The sequence below is a fragment of the Neopsephotus bourkii genome, unplaced genomic scaffold (genome assembly GCF_033783945.1).
Source record: "Neopsephotus bourkii isolate Nb327-2 ecotype Australia unplaced genomic scaffold, CSIRO-AGI_Nbou_v1 NB_659, whole genome shotgun sequence".
NCBI lineage: Eukaryota > Metazoa > Chordata > Aves > Psittaciformes > Psittacidae > Neopsephotus > Neopsephotus bourkii.
In genome coordinates, this window is record NW_026901158.1 from 5,951,446 (window position 1) to 5,971,467 (window position 20,022).

The 20,022-nt window shown below is 48.0% G+C and overlaps 2 protein-coding genes across 12 annotated transcripts in view; one reads left to right on the forward strand and one right to left on the reverse strand.

Moving 5' to 3' along the window:
* The first annotated feature begins 592 nt into the window (after positions 1–592).
* On the forward strand, positions 593–7,815 carry DYNC2I2 (dynein 2 intermediate chain 2). 2 transcript variants are annotated; one of them, XM_061352871.1, is made up of 9 exons: positions 593–744; positions 1,346–1,600; positions 2,296–2,405; positions 4,127–4,284; positions 4,419–4,528; positions 5,201–5,368; positions 5,818–6,050; positions 6,678–6,835; positions 7,391–7,815. In XM_061352871.1, the coding sequence occupies exons 1-9, from the start codon at positions 667–669 to the stop codon at positions 7,627–7,629; spliced, it is 1,509 nt and encodes a 502-aa protein (XP_061208855.1). In that variant the 5' UTR covers positions 593–666; the 3' UTR covers positions 7,630–7,815. The 2 variants fall into 2 exon arrangements, with proteins under 2 accessions (XP_061208855.1, XP_061208856.1); XM_061352872.1 differs by having other exon boundaries at positions 598–744; positions 1,351–1,600.
* Positions 7,793–20,022, reverse strand: part of SPTAN1 (spectrin alpha, non-erythrocytic 1) — a 52,037-nt gene continuing 39,807 nt past the window's right edge. For 5 of the 10 annotated variants that reach the window (XM_061352855.1, XM_061352854.1, XM_061352853.1 and 2 more), the window contains 20 exons: positions 19,547–19,684; positions 19,066–19,170; positions 18,638–18,846; positions 18,057–18,177; positions 17,780–17,901; positions 17,480–17,612; positions 16,943–17,041; positions 16,502–16,661; positions 16,199–16,275; positions 15,838–16,047; positions 15,281–15,577; positions 14,695–14,807; positions 13,859–13,876; positions 12,074–12,136; positions 10,754–10,808; positions 10,115–10,311; positions 9,681–9,734; positions 9,114–9,260; positions 8,820–8,967; positions 7,793–8,134 (listed from right to left, as the gene is read on the reverse strand). In XM_061352855.1, the coding sequence (XP_061208839.1) occupies positions 8,009–8,134; positions 8,820–8,967; positions 9,114–9,260; positions 9,681–9,734; positions 10,115–10,311; positions 10,754–10,808; positions 12,074–12,136; positions 13,859–13,876; positions 14,695–14,807; positions 15,281–15,577; positions 15,838–16,047; positions 16,199–16,275; positions 16,502–16,661; positions 16,943–17,041; positions 17,480–17,612; positions 17,780–17,901; positions 18,057–18,177; positions 18,638–18,846; positions 19,066–19,170; positions 19,547–19,684 (2,592 nt within the window). In that variant the 3' untranslated portion in view covers positions 7,793–8,008. The remainder of the gene's footprint in view (positions 8,135–8,819; positions 8,968–9,113; positions 9,261–9,680; positions 9,735–10,114; positions 10,312–10,753; positions 10,809–12,073; positions 12,137–13,858; positions 13,877–14,694; positions 14,808–15,280; positions 15,578–15,837; positions 16,048–16,198; positions 16,276–16,501; positions 16,662–16,942; positions 17,042–17,479; positions 17,613–17,779; positions 17,902–18,056; positions 18,178–18,637; positions 18,847–19,065; positions 19,171–19,546; positions 19,685–20,022) is intronic. The other 5 variants (XM_061352860.1, XM_061352859.1, XM_061352863.1 and 2 more) reach the window with 2 other exon arrangements.

Sequence of the window (20,022 nt, forward strand, 5' to 3'; positions counted from 1 at the left end):
CTGCCAATTCCTCCTCCGGAGGGCGGGCGGCTCCGCAGTGGAGCCCCAGGCCTGTTTCCGAGCTGCAGCGCGGCTTCTACTGTCGCACCCCGCGACCGACACCCGCGGCCCCAGCGCACACACAGGGAGCACAGTCCGCACCGCCGCGGGACCTCTGCACCGCCAGCCACCGAGCCCCGGCCTGCAGCTCCCACCGCAGCCATCTCATCTCCCCCGCCACCCCGCGGCCTCTCCCAGAGCTCGGCTTTGTCGCCCCCCTCCCACTCCCGGCGCCATCTTAACTCCTGGCAGCCCCCGCGCCCTCCCGCCAGCGCTGCCACTTAATGCCCGTGGCGGCGCGGCGGTCCCAGCCGGGGCTCAGTATGGGTATGGCTGGGGTGGCCGAAGGGGGGAGAGAAGACGAACCCCCGGCCAGCCCCACGGCATGAACAACGTGGCGGCTGAGGCGCTTTCCGGTGCCAGCCCGTACCCCAATGGAGCCCTGCCCGCCCAGCACAAACCCTCAGTGCCCTTCCCCAACATGGCATCCGCCCGCCTCAGTTTACCGCTTGCACGCCGGCAGCTCTGTCGCACGAGTGACGTCATCCGTCCGCGCCTCCCCCGTTTCCATGGTAACCGCAGAGCGGGCGGTGGGAGCGCGCTGGGTCGTGGCCCCCTCTCGCCGCCATGTTCACGGACACCTCCGCGCCCGGCGCCGATGTGGAGTCGCTGTGGAGGAGCGCCCGGAGCGCCCGCTGCGAGGCGGTGAGACCCCGGATCGCACTTTTACACCGGTCCGAGCGGCCCGGCCGGGGGCAGCCGTTCCTTTCCCTCATCCTTAAGGGGTGGCCTTGCCGCTCGGTGAAGGGCCCCCCCCCCCAAGGTTCTGCTGCTCCAGCCCGGGGCGGAAGGAAACCTTCCCCTCAGTTCTTGACGTCCCTACCCCTTTGCAGCCTTTTATTAATTTACGCCCTTTATATAAATTGGCAAAGAAACAGGTGCAGCAGCCACAAAATTGGTACCTTGGGAGCTGATAACACTGTGCTTGCCCTCATGTTTGCCGTTTCTTCTGGAGGCTTGCATCCCTTTTGCTTTCTCTCACCCTCCCCACTCTATGCTGTAGAGCACGTGGCCCAAATTTGCCTGGCACGCAGGTGTCCCTGCCTCAGATCAGATCATGTGAAGGTCACAAAGTCATCACCAACACCCAGACGGTTACACAGGCACCCTCCTGTTAGCCGTGAGCCAGAGGAGTGCAAACATGCTTGGGTATCTCTGAAACGCCAAAAAGGGGAAGGTGCTTTGAGCGTTCTGTGCAGCGCTCTTTATTTACGTTTGCATTACACACTCTGTCTTCTTTTACTAGAAAAGCTGCCAGACTAGGAACATTTCAACAGTGGAAACTGCAGCGCAGGCTCGTACCAGCCGAGATGCCAGCGTGCAGACAGAGCAAAGCACAGATGCTCTCTGTGACTTCCAGCAAAAGGTCCAAGTAGATTACGCTGGGCTTCAGTCATTCCTTCAGAGAGTGGAGGATGCTGTTATCAAAGAGCTAAAGAAAAACTGGGAAAGCCGTGCCTTTGATGGCTTTGAAGTGAACTGGCCAGATCAGAGGGAAACCGTAAGTTGGCAGAGTTCAGATCCTTGTTGTTACCCCAGCAGAACCGGTTGCAGTGGCTCTGACTCGTTAGTTCTGTTTCTTACAGCTGTGGTTGTTCTTGCCACATTCCAATCATTAGTCATTACTAGATGGTTTTCTTCCCACCTGCTCGTGGCCTGGCCTGGTAAAGCTGTTCTTCCTACTAGCGACTGCATTGCAGTAGCTTTGGGAGAATGAAGCCCACAGATGGTGTAGGCTTGTCCTCACCTTCCAGCAGCGCCTTTAGAGCATGCCAGGCAAGCAGGTATCTAGAAACAGTTGCAACCAGTGTTCTGGCAGCTTTTCCTGCTTAAGTTATATTTGTTGAGTGTATGATGCTCAAGAGTGAAAGCAATTTGTGTCAGTCAGTGCATGTTGGTACCATCATTTGCAACCCATGGCTTGTGAAGCAAGTGCTAGGCTCATACGTGGGGGGCTGTTATAAATCCTTATAGCACAGCTTTCCAGAGCTGTGGTGCAGCCCCTGAGGTGTGTGCTCTGTGAGAGGTAGTTACGAGGTGACAGTTAGGGTCAGGTTTTGTGTGGGGCTTTTTTCCCAGTAGGAATTCCACAACTTTTCCACATGTGCTGCTTGGGCAGAGGGGAAGCCAGCACCATGCAGGGGTGTGCAGAGCTCCCATTTCTCTGCTTCAGGGCTTGAACTCGATCTCTTCCAGGTGTTGTGTTTGCATACACTGTCATACCCAAAGGCTCAGGATCAAAACCTGCAGGTTACCAGCGTCTCATGGAATGCAACCGGATCCGTTGTTGCGTGTTCATATGGCCGGTGAGTACCTGAGTGCATTGAGAGTGCAGCAGAGGTTGAGCTGGCTTTTAAGATTGACCTGAGTTTTAAGTATGGTCACTTTCTCTGCATTTCTAAACTGTATATATATATATATATATATATATATGTATACCTTATGCAAGTTAAATAATTCATATTAAAATAAACAATATCTTAGGGCAGTGTTAAATGACAGCTTGTATTTCTTTTGCCTGCCCCCAGAATGGATGCACGTACTCTCACTGGTTTATTTCTAGATAGATTCAAAACGTAGAGAGCAGATGCACTTGCAAATCTGTGTAGGTGAGGTTTGGAAGTACATGCTTATCTTCACTGAAGATCCTGTTGTTTTAATGTGGTCTCTGAGCACCCTGGATGAACCTGGCACCCGTTCGCGCGTGCGCCTGATGCCATGGACGTGTGCTAACACACACTTCAGGATTTCTGACACGAGGGTTGGAGAAACATTCATTGAATCCAGTGAATGTGCACAGCAGCTTCTCCTTTCTGTGCCTGGCTGCTGCCCTCATTAGCTTTTTATTCCACTGCCATTTCTTAGATTAAAAGCCCCAGCAAAAAGGGTATCCACAAGGGAATGCGTAGGGAAGAGTAAAACAGGGCAAACCTGTATGTTTCTTGCTCCCTCTGCTCTCCCAGGCTACAGCTGTTTTCAGATGAGAATGTGGTTTCTGTGTCTGTGGTTGCCCTCAGTGCAGTTCCCTTCCACAAACTCCTACAGTCTCTGTGAATCTGTGTAAACTTGCAGCATCTACAGCATCCTTTAATAAGGAGCTTCACAGCTCAACTACCCATTGGATGAAATCTGCACCTTTTATTTGATCATATCTCTTCCAGTAAAAGAATTAAGAGCATCAACTAAAGGCAGTAGAAGTCAGGCTCAGAATCGTTGCTTCCTGTCCCAACCACTGACTGTTCTGTAGATCTCTGTCCTCCGTATCATCTCCTTGTAGCGAGAAGGGACATCACAGGGGTCAGGTTGGAGCTGGTGGCAGAAATCCATGTAACATTTTGGCAAGTGTGCAAGGAATGAACTGGATAGAAATAAAACCAAGGAAGTAGCTGGTGGCTGTCAGCATCCCAGAGTAATAACTTCAGGATCCACTTGTGGCAAACAAGTACGAAGGGCATGGGACTGGATTGCATTCAGGTGTGCAGCACGATTTGTGCAGGGTCACCAGCACCAGCTGGTGGTTGTGAAGAAGGTTCTCTGTTCCTGGGGTGGAGCCTGGGCTTCAAATCACTCTGCTTCTCTCAGGCCAACTGAGGCCCCTGTGAGCCCTCCAGGTAAGGTACTATCCCACAGTGTATTCCTAGACCCTGGATCTTCAAGTGCTCCTTTAGAGGAGATGTGGTTTGCAACTCAGCCACTTTGCAGATCAGCACCAATTCAGTCTCTTTAGATTTTCATTCCCAGATACTCACAGCAACTTCCTATATGGACCCTTTATATTGTTCCCATTTGAATGGTCAGTAGGTCTTGGAACAGTGAATCGTATCCAAGATTTACTTGCTGGCACTTTGTAAGTACACTGACACATACTGTATATATACAAGCCTGCAGAGAACTTCCATCACCTCATGATCCCCTCTCCTCAGTTTTCCTTCAAGCCACAAAGCAGAAGATGTAAATGCCCAATGGACACCAGATACTGGATCCTCTGTGGAGCAGACAAGGCGAGACACAGCTTTCTCTTCTTCAGGTTGGACGATGGGGACTGGAGCACAGAAAAATCCTATGTTTGTACCTGGAACCTGGACAGAAGAGGGTTGAACCCGAAGCACCCTGACCTAGTGGTGGATGTTCCCAGTTCTGTCATGTGCCTGGCTTTCCACCCTTCCCAGCCGTCGCTGATAGCTGGTGGGTTGCTCTGGCTCTGTCTGAAATGTGCCCTCATTGCCTTCAGCTTGAATCATTTGTTTCCTCTTCCTCAGCTTCCTGTGCTCATTTGTTCTGAGCTCTCTGACCTCGGTGTTCCACCTTCGTCCTTTCAGGTGGCCTCTTCAGCGGGGAGCTGGTGGTGTGGGACACCAGCAGAACAGAGGACCCGGTAATCTTGAGGACAGGGATGACAGATGACACTCACACAGACCCAGTCTATCAGGTAATAGAGAACAGCTACAGCAGACAGGGTTGGGGCAGATGAGCAGTCCCATGACTGTTTCACCCCTTCAGTTCCTGCCCACAGCCAGGCTGCTGGTTCAGTGGTTACGTTCTCTTTTATCTGGCTGTTTTCCCCCAAATCCAGCTGCTGAAACAGGCGTTTGCTGAATTTGACACTTACCCTGTAAAAAATAACTTCTGACTGTTCAGGGCAAATGAGGAGTTAGCCTGTTCCTGTGCTGCAGCTCTTTCTTGATGCAGCCAAGTGTTGCTGATGCTTAGTTGGAAGCCTAAAGCGAGTCTCTCTTCCCGATGCTTTTCATCCCTCTGGGATCCTGTGACTGGACAGTCTGTGTTATTTTCATATCTGAAAGTCAGGAAAACGCTGTTTATGGCTGGGTGAAAGTGCTGTAAACACCATGCCTCAGAAGCGATGGCAGATGAACCACAGACGCTGCAATACCTCCTGCAGTCCTGAACACCCAAACCCATTTCTATCCTAGCACTTCCATCCCTGCGCCAGCTCCCAGCAGCAGCTGGGTCGGTACCAAGATCACCGGCTGCTTGTGGGCTCTGCTCCTGTGTCATCCTGGAGGGGGGTTATAGGACTGCCAAGCAGGGGCTGCACCACGGTGCTGTTCCCCTCCTCCTGAGCTCAGGGTGTTTGGAACAGGTGAACTGGTTGCCTGATGCCAAGCACAGAAACCAGTCCCGGCTGCTGAGCGTGTCGACGGATGGGAAGATCCTGGTGTGGAGGGAGGAGCGAGACGGGCGGCTGGTCCTGGCTGAAGGCTTCGCCTTGGTGGCACAGCAGATCCCTCGTAGCTCTTGGCTGAAGAAGGTGAGTTCAGGGGTTCAGGGAGGGCAGATCTTACAAATCCACTCCTAATGCTAGAGCCCATGTGGCAGAGCTCACATCCCACGTGAGAAGGGTGAGGAAAAGCCCCTCTTGATCAGATGCACTAACCCCATATCCTTCCCCATACTGGAATCGCTCCTTGGAAGTCTGACAACACGTGCGATTTTGCCATGCTTGAAAGAGAAGCTGCTGGGATGGAGGAAGAGAACTTGCTTGTAATTATATTAATTGACATGAAGTCATGTCAATCATCAGGGGATTGACATGAATCCCCTCGTAGGAGGGTTCTGCAGGGGTTAAAGGCTGAGCAGTGCTACAGATGTGGTGGCTGGTGCCAGCTGGGTCCCTGGCAGGCTGGTTCATGCTGCTCCAGGTGCGCCTGTGTTCTGTGGCCGCCCTGGCTCTCACAGTAGCTCTGTCTCTTCTCCCAGGTCGCCTGTGGAGAGGCCGCAGTCGGTGTGACCTCGCTGTCCTTCTCCCACTTCGATCCCCGGCTGTTCGTGGTGGGTGTGGAAGGCGGTTACTCCCTGCAGTGCTGCACGGCCACAGTGACCCCGGCTCTGCACCGCACGGGCAGCTCTGTGCCGCTGCGGGCACCGGCTGAACTCGCCTTCTCCCCGCACGGTGGGCCCGTCTACTCCGTGAGCTGCTCCCCCTTCCACAGGCAAGTGCTGGGCACCGACACTGGTGCTGCACCTCGGGCACAGTTACTGCCTGACTCCGAACACCCCGTTTTCAGGTAGCTCCAGGGGCTGGGAGCGTGTGTCCAGCAGCAAAGGATTTCTTCCGAGCACCTAATATAAGCTCCCCTCTGTCAGTTTAAAGCCATGACCTCTTCTCCTGTCCCTACATGCCCTTATCAAAAGGCCCTCTCCAGCTTTCTGTAAGTGATCTGCCCATCAGAAATCTTGCTGGTACCCACCTGAATCTGAACTGGATCTCCCATCTCTGCCTGCAGTTTACCACCACCCATAGAAGAGGCCCCACACTATGTTTCTGTGAAATGTGCTGACAGCGCTGGTTTGCATCTAATCTGCAGGAGACAAACGTGACTGCAACAAAGCCCATCCCTGGCTCAGCAGTTCTCAGGCCTCTGGGCCACACAAACCCTCATTAAACTTAATTGAGGGCAGTGACAAAACTGCATCTCCACAGCCCAGGGTACGGTCGGGAATCACTGCCTTAGGCAAGGCAGTAATACTGGCCAGGGTCACGCTCCTTGATTGATCTTTAGTCTGCATCTTTAAGCAGTAAAGCAAAGTAAGTTGTTTCTTGTTCCTCCCTCCCCCAGGAACCTCTTTCTGAGCTGTGGGACTGACGGACAGGTCCACCTGCACTCCATGCTGCAGACACAACCCCTCGTTTCTCTCCAGTTATCAAGGAAATACCTGTTCTGCGTACGCTGGTCTCCAGTCCGACCGCTCGTCTTCGCGGCTGCATCGGGTGAAGGCAAGTACCTGCAGGAGCTTGCTCTTAGAGAGGAAACTGGGATCGTGCTGGGTATTAATTAGTCCAAGTGAGTTGTATTGATGACAGTTCCCAGGAGCAGGCAGCAGTGACCATGTCTGCACTGTGGTATCATTGCAATGGGTAATGTTTAGCCAAGACTACATCGGTCACAGTTACGTTTCACTTTTGATGTACCTCTTCTGCTGCTGCCCCAACCGCTCACGGGTGTAACATGGTGAGATCACCCTCCTAAGCTTACTTTGGCCTTCCTTGGTTTTCATGTTTGCTTCTAGAGCAAATGATTTAAACAGGAACTCTTCCCTTAGCAAACTGCCCAAGTTCTGGGTTAAGGAACGGGGATGTGGCAGCACTTGGCTGCCTGGTTTCAGGTCTCTGACAGCAGAACAAATCCACAGTCCTGCAGTGATGGCAGGTGCCTGTCACAGCCCAGACACCGTAAGAGGGAAGGGCACAACTGTGAGCTCCAGCGTGAGTAACTGCTCTGCTGTTAAATGCAGTGAGCACTGCTGTTAAGCTGCAGGAACTGTTTTACAGGAGAGGTGCACCTCTTTGACTTCGAGAGGAGCTCGCAGAAGCCGGCTGTATCCATGAAGCAGGCTGCAGGCAAGCACCCCGTGTACTGTCTGGAGTTCAACATGAAGCAAACCCATCTCCTGGCCGCTGGGGACGCCACCGGAGCCATCAAAGTCTGGCAGCTCAGTTCAGACTTCACTGAGCAGCGACCCAGGGAAGTGACACATCTGGAGCAGCTGGCAACTGAGAGCACAGACTGAGGTGGCAGCACAGCCACCTGCGACAAGCCTGGTACTTCTCTGCCTCCACAAGTTTTCCACTCGCCTCTTCCACAGCACTGCCCTGAGAAACACTTAGCTGTGACAGTGGGAGTGTCATCCATGCATCAGTTAAACTCTTATTTAACCATGAAACACAAGCTGCTGTGGTTCGACCAGTAACTTTTATTGAAGCACACTGCACCATGTTTTGTTTTCCCTAAGAGTTTTAAGCTAAGCAGTTTAAGGTTACATCATAAAGTAACACTGATTATTGGAGAGCACGAAGAGAGAGAAAGAGAGAGAGACACATGCAGAGCTACAGTCAGCAAACGTGAGCGTGTCCTTCGCATCGTTTGGTACTAGTGGGGGGCGGTTCAGATCAATTCACAAAGAGTGAACGTGTGAATTCTATGTAGTCGTAGGCAGAAGGAAGTTCTCTGCCTTTGCCGTCCATGTAGGGCTTCATGTGAGAGATGCAGTAATCGGCTTGTTCCCGGGTCAGGTTCTGAAAGACACAAACACAGAGGTGGAGACAAATGCTGGGGCTGCAGGGGGTGGTCACGGAGCAGGCCCGTTCCCAGCAGCACAGGGCTTGGGGTGTGGAACTACATCCAGCCTGGAAATGCACTGGCTGTTGGCACAGTTGGCTGAGGTTGGAAGGTCTGACCTGCGCTTCCCACCAAAGAACACAGAGCAGGTAACTGATACAAGGAAGTAGTGCGACCTCTTTGTTTCTCTGCCAGCTGGTGGGTTCAGACAGGAAAAACCTGCTGTCCTGGCAGGGCAGCGAGAGGGAGGAGATGTTTCTACTGTCTAAACTTAGCCTTAAGTTTCTCCTTTGCATCGCTGTCTGGAGAAACATCTCCCTCTAGTCTCCACAGTGATGAAAAGAAAGTGTCAGTCTCTGAGGACAGTGAACACCCTCCCAGGCCTAAAGCAGCTCTTGTTTTACTCAGCCTCGGTAGTTCTTTGGCAGTTAAAGCTTTCCTGTTCCTCTCCGAGCCAGGAAAGCAGGTAAGGGCCATCACCATCATCCCTGCTTTAGCTGCAGAGGGCACCTTGGCAGGTTTGGAGCCAACACACACCACCAGTGATTCAAACCTCCAAGCAACCGGTGCCCATCTTTGCTACCAACTTACAAACACAACCCCTCCATCATCCCTCCCCACTGGGCCACAGCCAGCACGTACCTGGTAGAGCTCCTCCTTGGTCACGTAGGGCTTCCCCTCTGAGCTGAGGGCACGGAAAGCGCTCTCGATCTCCTCACTGGACTTCACGTTCTCTGTTTCCCTGCTGATCATGAAGGCCATGTACTCCTGCAGTGAGACGTGTCCATCCCTGCCAGGGAAACACAGCGTGAGCCCTGCTGCCCATCAACGCACAAAGCACAGCGCTTTCGTACCCGCCTGAGGGGTCTTGGCTTTTCTGGGAGGAGCCTTAACACAGGGGAGCATCAACACCACATCAATTTCTACAGGAAGTACCTGTTGGGATCGACAGTGTCAAGAATTGCCTCAAATTCTGGGTCTGGCTCTCCTTCCTCAACCATAGGCAGGTCGTAGCCGAGAGAGCGCAAGCAAGACTTAAACTCCTGGTGGTTAAGTCGTCCAGATTTGTCCTTGTCAAAGTGCCTAAAAACATAAAACCAGAGTTCACATTTGTATGTGTCAGTTGGTGAGTACCAAAAGCTGTAAAGTGGGTTGAAAACCAGAAGAGATTACAACTAGTCCACTGTTCTGGATAAATGAGCTTGAATCAATCAATAGTTTTATCTCACGTGCATGAAAAAACACAAATTATCTGCTTTGCTTAAAAAGCATCCAGAAATGGCTGTATTCCCAGCTGGAATTCCCTGGCACTCCTGGTTCCTGCCCTTGTGCCCAGGAGAGGCTCTCTGGCTCTGGAGGCTCTCGCCACCTGGCAGCCATCAGAGCAGCTCAGCACAAACTGGGGCAGACAGCAAAGGAGCTGGAAAGAGCTCAGTCAGAGAAGCCCATGACCAGGAGCCATCCACGCGCCAAGAAGCCTCTTGAGCGTTCCCCTGCACTCACTTGAACATCATGCTGAACTCCTTCAGGGCCTCCTCTGTCACTCCAGTCGTGTTTCTGAAAAGGAAGAAGCAAAACTGGTGAGCAGCTCCTGAACTGCAGAACTCTGCTGGTGTCCCCCTGCCCCAAGCCAGCGGCTGCATCAGAAGGTGAGGACAAGGAGCAAACAGTACATTACAGCCCCACAGATCAACAGAATCAGTCCATTCCTCTAAGATCCTGTTATTGCTAATGGCTAACAGGAACTATTTCCAAAACTCCTAACTTCATCCCTCTGAGGACAGCCAGGATGCGGTGGGGATTGACAAGCTCCCTACATCCATAAGAGCATACAGCTGTTAGCACAGACCGTACAAGGTTTGTTTTCAGACATGGGCAGATGTCTCACATCTTCCAGCACCCCCCCAAGCCCAACACACACATGAGCCAGGCAATACCGAGCTTGGATTTGCTGTTCCAGGTTGTGCTGCATTCTCATGCCCAGCTGGTCAAGCTGGTCCCACTGCTGGGCCAGCCCCACGGTGCTGTGTTCTGTGTATTTGTTGTCCAAGATCAGTGCCTCTTCCATGGCTGCTCCAAGGTCCTCGATCTTCTTCAGCTGGCTTCTCATAGCTCGGATCTCCTGGTGCTTGCGCTGTTGGGAAGGAAGAGGAGAGAAAGCTAGCACAAACCCCCCCATAAAAGGTTGGACACAGGCTGGCAGGGGAGGGAGGGCTCTATTTCTTTTCTGCTGGGGTTATATATACGTATACTGGGATTTGTGAAAGCCTACTCAACAACGTTCCTCCTTGTGCACACTATTAGAAAACCACTTCCTGAGCCAAAACCCCTCTGACTGGGAAATGTGCTGGAAATACTGGATCCTCCCTGCCCCTAAGCTGCTCATCAGTAAAAACAAAACAAAAAGGAAAATGGTATCAGTGTTGTTTCATGGTAGTGATCAGACATCAGGTATGTGAACAGGTAATCCCAAAGGTCCCTCCAGTACTTGGAACGTGAGCAGTCACTTAGGATTTTACCACGGAATGACACGCACTTCCAGTCCCACCCCAGTTCCATGTTTTCGCATCACTTACTTTAGTAGCTTCCAACTGTGATTCTAACGTTCCTGATTCCTCCACCATGCATGACCTAAACACAGAATCACAGTGAGAGAATGCACTTATCCCAGAAAAAAAATGGCAAGTGGGGCTTGAAATTAACAGTCCTTCCTTGAAAATAAAGACCCTGACAGCAGTGTTGTTCTCCTATAGATATTTAAACACTGGTTTTGTGTTTTGTTCTGACTCATCCTGTTTCAGACGGACACGTGTTTGATTTTTCTCTCTTGATATAGTTAATTTCTAGCCCCATTTAAAGGCAACACCATCAGCAGCCACACTTCATGCCAGATCCAAAGCACCCGCTTTACTGGACCTAATGAAATTAGGAATTTGGTGCAGTCCCACCCCCCTCCCCCGTGCCCAGCACACACACACACACACACAACCAACTACAGGTGATTCCCTGGAGATGGGCTGTGCTTGCCAGTGGGGTACAGGGGCTCTACAGAGGGATGTTACATGAGGATAAGATGGGGGGAAAACATGTTGAAAACTAGTGGTTTGGTGTTAAAAGTAATCCTAGTATGGCACAATCACTGCAGGAAGCCACAGACCTCCCCTACGCTGCAGGGGCTGGGGGACAGTTGCCCTTCCCACCCCCACTGTGATGCACCCTGAGAAACTAAGCCATGGTCTCTCTTCTACAGCTGATTCCCACACTGAGCTGCTAGGCACACCACAGCCCCTGCAGCAGCAGATAAAGGTCATGCTGTGGTGATGGTCTGAAGATCTATTACATATGGACTAGCTATGGGAAGTCTCTGGATGCTGCTTTCCCCCCACCAAGATCCTAAGCATCCTTGAAGTAGCAGTGGTTTAACAATCCCTGCCCTTCCAGCACACAGTGTGGGAGTTCACACTGAACAACCTGTGCATGGACAGCAAGCCTGGGCACTGTCTCCTCTGTGGTATATAAGTCCCTAAAACTTGAGTAGCTGGTATTTAAGTCACTAAAGCTGGGGTTTTCATGCCCACTGAGGTTTATCCTACACAAATTAATGCTTCTTGAGGGAGATTTCAAGTGCTGAATCACCCTGTAGCAATGAAAATGTACCAAGTATCTGGGGGTTTCACACCACAGGGTTAAGCTCAGGTTCAATGCACATCTAAAGAGATGAAGCACGCGCAGAACCCTGAGCAGGAAGCTGGGAGCCACCCATGGAGACAGTCAACAGGGAAACAAACCTCCAAGCATCTCTAAGCCGTGAGAGTTAGTTGGAAGGAAAGCGAGCCTTGGAATTAAAGAGTGCATTTGAAAACCAAAGTGAGGTAAGAAAATAAGAGGAAAAAAACCTTCCAGATAGATCATCCCCAACTTCATACTGATAGACACGAATGACACGACGATATGCTATGCTAGTCAAAGAAAAGAAACCAGGTAAATTCCTTAAAAGGATGGAAGAAAGAGCAAAGGAAAGAACACACTGAAACACAGCCACTGCAGCGGAGCCACACTCCAAGCCAGCACCACCTTGCAGCAAACACAAGCAAGTGCCTTAGGGAAGGAAATCACTCAAATGCTGGTTGCACACACACAAAAATAATGTGTTCTTTTTGTGTAAATCACGACAACTGAGTCTCACTGAGAGACAAGTTGAAGCCCTGCAGTTAACTCCTCTACAGCTTCTTAAAGGCATTTATTCTTCCTGATCTCTGGGCAGTGGATATGTACACACAGCAACACCCATCTTGGAACTCCTCTGAGGCTCTGCCTTCCCTCTTGCCAAAGAAGGCTAAGCACAGCCAATGCCTCTTTGAGCTAAATCCGTGCTTTTAATCTATTCAGGCAGAATTAAGGACAGAGTCAGCCTGGCATATCAGCAGCCTTCTGGTAATGCGTTCAACAAAAGAGCCTGGCATGGTGATCTCGAACTCTGACCCTACGTCTTTCAGTAAATGGCTCCTTTCTGCTGGCTTGTTCTTGGACACCAGAACTAATCTACAACACTGCTTCACAAAGGAGCAGGGAATTCAGCATCCGCTCCAGGAAAATCTGCTCGGTGCCATTGAACTGTACAACAAAAATGGGGTAAATTATTTTTATCTGGCAGAATACAAGACACTGGGATCACTTCAGAGCAAATAAGCAGCAGTTATCTGCAAAGATTCCACCCTTTTATTATGAAAAGCCATCTCTCTCCATGTGAAAGGCTCTCTCACCCTACAGAGGGCTGACACACAGGCCCTTGCTCCAGGCCCAGACATCATTTGTTGGCATTTTACGTGATGTCTTACTACAAAGCTGCCATTGTGCTTTTAATACTGAGGAAATTTAAATGGACAGACTCACTCGCAGAGGGCTTGGCAGTCCAAAGACATTTAAAGATCTTATTTCCTTTCCACTACTTGACAAATGACCAGCATGCATCCCTCCTCAGGAACTATTCCCTTGGACACAAAGCGGACTTAAAACTGCCTGCATCAAACTGCCCTCAAAGCCAGGCACGCCTGTGGGTTCCTGTTAAAGGGTCTGATTTCTCCTATCAAGGATTTAATCTTGGGGGGGGTTATGTGGCAGTTTAAAAAATGGGCAGTTTCTATTTGCATACTACAGAGTTTGAAGATACGCAATTTCAGTAAAGCCTTTTCGTCAGAATCTTCCCTTCTCCTTACCAAAACCAGTCAATACTTCAGAGCTTTAATTGTTCCGAGATAGTTATAATGGAAAAGTTTGTTTCAGTGATTCAAGATTCAGAGGAACGCTGGAAAACTAGGAATGTCAGCTCTTTTCCGAAGGTAGACTAGTCCATGTCCTCACACACCTCATTAGATTAAGTCTTTCCTTGTACAAGCCCTCAGAGAGCACAAGAACAAAAGTTGGGACCTGCATGGTATGCCAGTGGCTTACCATGGAAGTAATTTCTTCTGCTTTTGAGTAGGAAATCATGACATTTCTACTGGTTTGCACTAAATCTGACCCAAAATCTCGTTTCCTGTGTGTGCATCTCAGCCAGATTGCTCTTTTCAAATAAAAGGGTTTTAGCACAGCTTCCACAAGCAATGTAATGACAGAAGGAAGCACACAGACAGAGCAGAACACACCACCGAACATTTAAAGATATAAAATTCAATACTAACCCATCTAGCAGGTATGTCCTGTGGAATGTGAAGATCCAAACATCAGGCAGCAGGACAGAGACAAGACAGTAAGAGAGGGACAGAGGTTTTGGGTGGGAAGCAAACATCAACAAGTTAAAAATCATATCTGAATTTCATTGTTTCATGAAGATGGAACTATTTATAAACAGAGAGACAGAGGATCACAGGATTACACAGAAACAGAACTCACCTCCTCTACACAACCAGAGTGTGTCAGAACTGGCCAATGGCTCTGTCTGAGCACCGTTACTGCTCTTTACTAGAAACATGCTCTTCAGTTCACTGCTATTCTCAGCCTTGAGATTGTTCTATTTCTAACACAGGAGATAAGTATCTATTCCCTCTCTCTAGGCAAGGGTATTACCAGACAGCACCCTGGGCAAGTGACACAAGTAGATGAAGCTTTTTTTGACAGCTTCTTTCTCTATTGTAATTCTCATGAGGTTTCTACTATATCTTCAGTACAAAAGGAGCACTGACAGAAATGCCATTGGCACTTCACAGTCTGCTTTGAGCTACTTACTCCCCACCCATCCAGCTGTGCTGCAGACTACTTCAGGAATAACTGGAGAAGAGTGAAATCCTGGATAACTGGAATTACTGCAGGAAAATGAATTCAGAAGCAGAAACACTGGTGTTTCAGGGCTTTCTCTTCTCTGTGGTTAACAGAGCCTCCCTCAAATCCCAACTGCAGGAAATGAACAAGCCCTGAATAGCTGTTTTTCAGCAAGAGATATTTACAACTTAGAACAAAAAGATGGTTACAAATCTTAGCTGAGGAATCTCAGGGCAGCTCCTGGGAAGACAAACTATACCTGGTCTCCTGAATCCACTGGTGGAAAGCATTAGCATGCTGAGCAAATTCCTGGCGTAATTTGTCGTTCTCTTCCTGCCTCCTCTGTTCCTTCTGCAGCTCCAATTCACGCTCCTGAGAAACGAACAACAGTAATTTCAAACAAAGAAATAACATGATTGTCCTTGGCCTGTAATAAAAAGCAAAAGCTCAGAGCTGCAGCTCAAAACAAGACTGAGTGCTCCACCGGTGTCCTGGGTATCTAAAGAGAATCATCTGAGATGACAACATAGAATGTTCCTACTTAAGTCTTGACAACTGGAACTGAACCCGCAGTTATTTTTCTGCACAGTACGGATGTTAAACTTACTTTATAGCTAGGAAATGAGGTACATCTGCTTTGTCTTTGAAACACCACAGGTGGAAGACCATGAAACCAACTGACAACAGCACAAGTTTATAGCTAATGGAAATCTTTCTTTGCTCACAAATCTCAAGATATTTCCAGCTGTGGACACAAACTCTTGTACTGATTATCTTGGAGGAAAACTTAAAGGGAAGACTTGAAAGGTTGTAACCTATGAAAGGAGTCCTTCTCTCTGACTTGCCTTGATAATTTTCTGCAGGTTCCTCCAGGTTTCTTCAAGAGCCTCCATAGTAAACCAAGTGTATGGGTTGGAGGCTACACGGAAGCTCTTGATCTGGCGATCGAGCTCTGCCAGCTGGTTGAAGTCAGCCTGGGCAGAGCTAAGTGAAGAGCGGAAAGCATCGTGAGCTTCTCTCAGTGCTTTGATCTCTTCCAGTGAGTTACAGCGCACAGGATCTGTCAGGTCCTCTTCAGCATTCTCAAACCAACTGTTGAAGGCAGATGCCTTCTTTGCAAAAGTCAGGAACAGATCCTCAACCTTGGAAAGAGAAAACAAACCAGTTCAGTTATGCAGTAATGCAAATGTTCTATATGAGTTGATCTGGAATTAACATGCATCAGTTACAGCTTGCCTTTATTCCTTATTTGTTCCAAGCATCTACAAAATTCTTATGGTAAGTCTCCAGGATTGTTAAAATCATTAGCTACCAAATGACAAAGCTATACAAGTTGCAAGCGTGATGTATTTGTTACAAAGAGACCAATTAGATGTTTGTAGCCCCATTGTTGATCACTCACCTTTCTGAAATGCTCCTGAGCCTCCAAGAGTTTCTTTTTCCTGGCAGCAGAATTGGCAAGTAGCTGATTCCACCGTTTCATCAGGGAAGCATGCCGAGCCTCGATGGCCTTTGACTGGATGTGTTTGGCTGCTAGTAGCTGGTCTTTCAGAGCTGTGATGTTTGCAATTCCCTCCTGCTGGAAAGCCTGAAGTCCAGCATCAAAAGTTTCCTGAAGCATTAAAAGAGTATGTCAGGCCATGCTTTATTTAACCATTCCAATATCCTCCATATATTTCAAACATAAGTACTAGTTCTGTGTTATTGTAGAAGAGTTCTGTTCTCTCCATCACTTCCAGGGTGGGAGCCGCATTAGCACTAACCTGTTTGGTGAGTAGGGTTTGCACAGAAGAGAGGTCACGTCCATAATCATCTGTCTTCAGACTGTTCTCCTTCTCACCTGGAAAATGAAACAAATGTAGTAAAAAATGTCAGGTCTCTTTATCTCAAACATTCCCTCTATCCCAATCAGGTTACCTCCAAAGCAAATCAGTACAGCACTGCTGATTACTCTGGGTTTAGTCTGCTTGTTACAATAGCAACTGAAAAGCTATTTGAAGTCTCTTGAAATAAAGGAGTATTTTGGTTTCTTTGTGCCAGACTACCATGCTCCATATAGGACATACCTATCCATGACTCCACTACATCTGCTTTCCAGTTGAACTGCAGGAAGGCAGAGTTCTCATCCAATTTGGCTTTCCTCTGAGCTGCTGCTTTCTCCAGATCTGACACCTTGCCTCTGAGGCCCTTCATCTTGGCTGTAATGTTCTCCACATGGTGATTGTTCTACATGACAGGAGAAAAAAAACAGTGCATCCCCTATGATGTTAAGGTCATTCAAGGCATCCAGTAAGCTGGTGACAGAGCAAGGGCTTCAGCTGGAAGATTTTGTCCAAGAAAGAGCTTTGAAAGCACTTTACACCCATAGCTTATTCAGCTGCAAAAAATGAGTAAAAAGCACTTTTCAAAGAGATGACGAATCAGTCCTCAGAGAAGAGTAGGGCTACTTTGACACAAAGATGTCCCTGGTAGCCTCTGAAGGTTTTTCTTTACCAGTTTATGCTCACCTTTTTAATGAGATCCTCACCATTAGCACAAACATCGTTCACTCTGTCTTTGTGGACAGTGAAATCGGTCTCGAATGCTTCATGCTTTTTCAGCAAGCCCTGCAAACATGAGACACAGGAACGTCTTAAAATCATTTCTCATCACTTTTTGAAAAATCATTTTTGCAAAAGCTCATTTATTGTTATATATCAGCTAACAGAAACTATTCCTCTTAGCTGGTTAGCACAACTTGCTGGCTTTCTGTGCACAAAGGAAATCTGATACTGATTCCCATACAACTTCAGCCATTTGATTTAACCGGGATCACTCACCAGCAGTCAAGATGCAAAGCTACGCCAAACTGCAAGTCATTTCTACAGGGAATGACATATTTGGGATGCTTTTATGAAGTTAATTCACATTTTTTACAACTTAGGCCTTCAAAAGGAACCAACAATAACCTCTGAATTGGAAAGCCAGTTAAAGAAAACATTTGTTAAGCTCTAACTGACAATAATGCAATAAGAACAATGACAAGCTGATAACTTTCTCCATACCTGGATAGCAGCAAGTGTGTCTCCATAATCCTCACTGGCTACCAGGGTCATTTTCTCATTTATCCAGGCTTCTTCTTCCTCAACATTTGCTACAAACTGCTGGTACTCCAGAGACTCCTCCAGACGCTGGCCCCTGTATGGGGAAAGGTAAAGTTAGTCACTGTGTTGCCTTATAGCTTTTAGACAGAAGATGTAAAAACAAATTACACCAGCAGAACACCTAAGAACCAGTAAATCCAGCTATTACAAGTCCATGTAACTGTTCTAATTCATCCTGAATTTTACAGATATCTCACACACCTTGCAGCTGCCAACTGCTTTAACTCTTTCCAGTGATCCACAAACTGAGCCAGTCTCTGCTGTATCTCCTCCTTTCCAATTGTGTTATCATCTGAAAGCTTCTTACCAGTGTCTAGAACACCCTGGAAAAGCAGAGAAATATACAATTAATGGAACATCACTTCTCTTCTTATGCATTCTATCTGGATTACAGCAAACCTCTTCCTGGCTTTCGTATTTGTCACCAGCAAGAAATGTGCCATTTACAGATAAATCTGTCAGGGAGAGACGCATTTACCTGGATAGCAGGTTCATGGGCAGCTAATTCTGCTTCTAAGCGCTTGTGTTTCTTCCTAAGGTTCTGCACACCGGTCAGGTCTCTGCCATAGTCCTCTGAGCTCACCAATAGTTTCTTCTCTCTAAATGCAGGAGAGAAGGAAGAAAGACAAAAATTAAAGATTACTTCTACAGGTCAAACCTGACAAAAGGAAAAAACGATTACTGCAGATCAGGAGATGCTGCTCTGCACAGCAATCTTGCTAAAATAAATACCTCAAACTGAAAAAATGAGGTTTTGGTAGGAGCTTTCCCAAAAAGACTAGAATCATATTTCAGTTATCAGGGCCAGGTCTAAACAGCATTACTCTTCAGTAGAGCTTCCTTCTCAGGGTTTGACCAAAGCAAACCCTAGATAAGAAGTCTCACCCAAATAAGTGCTGAAGCCATTCTGGTTTTCCTTGAATGGGGGTAAAGGTGATTTCTTGTACAGACACCTTCTTGTGGAACTGGTACATTATAAATCCACACTACAAATGCTGTTAGCAACCTGGCAGTAAGCACATGTCCCACGCCAGAGCCTAGAACTTCTGAAATACATACTTGATCCAGGACTCCTCATCATCCATATCCCGGAAAAACTGGTGCAAGCGGTGGGACTCGTTCAGCTTTGCTCGGCGAGCAGATGCCATGCTCTTGATCCTCTGAAAGCGCCCATTGATGGTCTCACGCTTATCCTTGACTTGAGATGTATCAAAAGCACTGCTGGTCATCAAACTGTCAGCTTGGCTGTTCAGGTCCTTCAGACGATCCTGGAGAAAGAGGTGGAAAGGTGTGTGAATTGCTCGGATCTCACTTGTGTTTGTTATGCCAGTATAAAAATCACAAATCTGATTGCTGGGCAGAGGCACATATTTTATTAAGAAAATGCAGTTCAACAAGTGTATGGCCACAGCCTCTACTGAAGTGGTACCTGTAGAATATGCTGGTTACTATGATGTATCTTCCAAAACTAAACAAGAAAGCAATACCTCATGAGCAGATATATCAGCTTCCAGTAACTGGTGCTTCTTCAAAAGGTTGTTAACTGATGCCAAGTCCTTCCCATAATCTTCAGATGCCAACAAAGCCTCCACCTGCGGGTTGAGATGGAAAACAAATGTTTTCACAAAACCCTTGAAATTACAATGTCTTTTAAACTGTCCAAATTAACTCTCTTCTTAATTTTCTACAGTGTGGATAAACCTTTGCCTCATCATCTGTTTAATTCCTAACAGATTCTAAGCTTCTTAAATATGCTTCTTCTCACCTTACTTTTTATAAACAAGAACGTAAGAACATCCACAAGGTTTTTAGTTGCAATAAGGATCCTTTCAAAATAAATCTAAAGATCCTTTCAAAATAAACCTAGACTTACTCAAAGGTGGACTGTGCTCCACAAAATCTAACAGCAAAGGGAATCAAAAGTTAGAAAAACAGGTCTTGCAAGTAAATAATCCAAATCTCAGCTACCTCTGAAAGCCAGAAATCGAAGTCCTTGATTCCAGTATTGAAATTCTGTTGCTTATTGGCTTCTTTCAGTTTCTGACTCTTCTCTGCTGATTTCTGGACCAGGAACTGCCACTGGTCAGCCAGGGCAGCTAGACGTGCCTGTCAGAACATAGAAAAGGTAAATGCTGCAACCTGAAAACTAAAGTTCTGATGAATGCAAAACCAGAATAACGCATGTGTTTGCCTGTTGATTCCAGACAGGCAATTACACAGTCACTGTTTCGTGCTGCCTGGCTACAATTCAGGTCAACTTTTACACAGAATCATAAAATAGTTAGGGTTGGAAAGGACCTTAAGATCACCAAGTTCCAACCCCCTGCCATGGGCAGGGACACCTGAAACCATATCACCCAAGGCCTTGTCCAACCTGGCCTTGAACACTGCCAGGGATGGAGCATTCACAGCCTCCCTGGGCAACCCATTCCAGTGCCTCACCA

Excerpts from the sequence above, each read along its gene's own strand:
- DYNC2I2 (XM_061352871.1), top strand. The coding sequence starts at position 667 with ATGTTCACGGACACCTCCGCGCCCGGCGCCGATGTGGAGTCGCTGTGG. Across the intron at positions 2,406-4,126 it reads GTTGCGTGTTCATATGGCCG|GTTGGACGATGGGGACTGGA; the intron begins GTGAGTACCTGA and ends TCTCTTCTTCAG. Across the intron at positions 4,285-4,418 it reads CCAGCCGTCGCTGATAGCTG|GTGGCCTCTTCAGCGGGGAG; the intron begins GTGGGTTGCTCT and ends TCGTCCTTTCAG.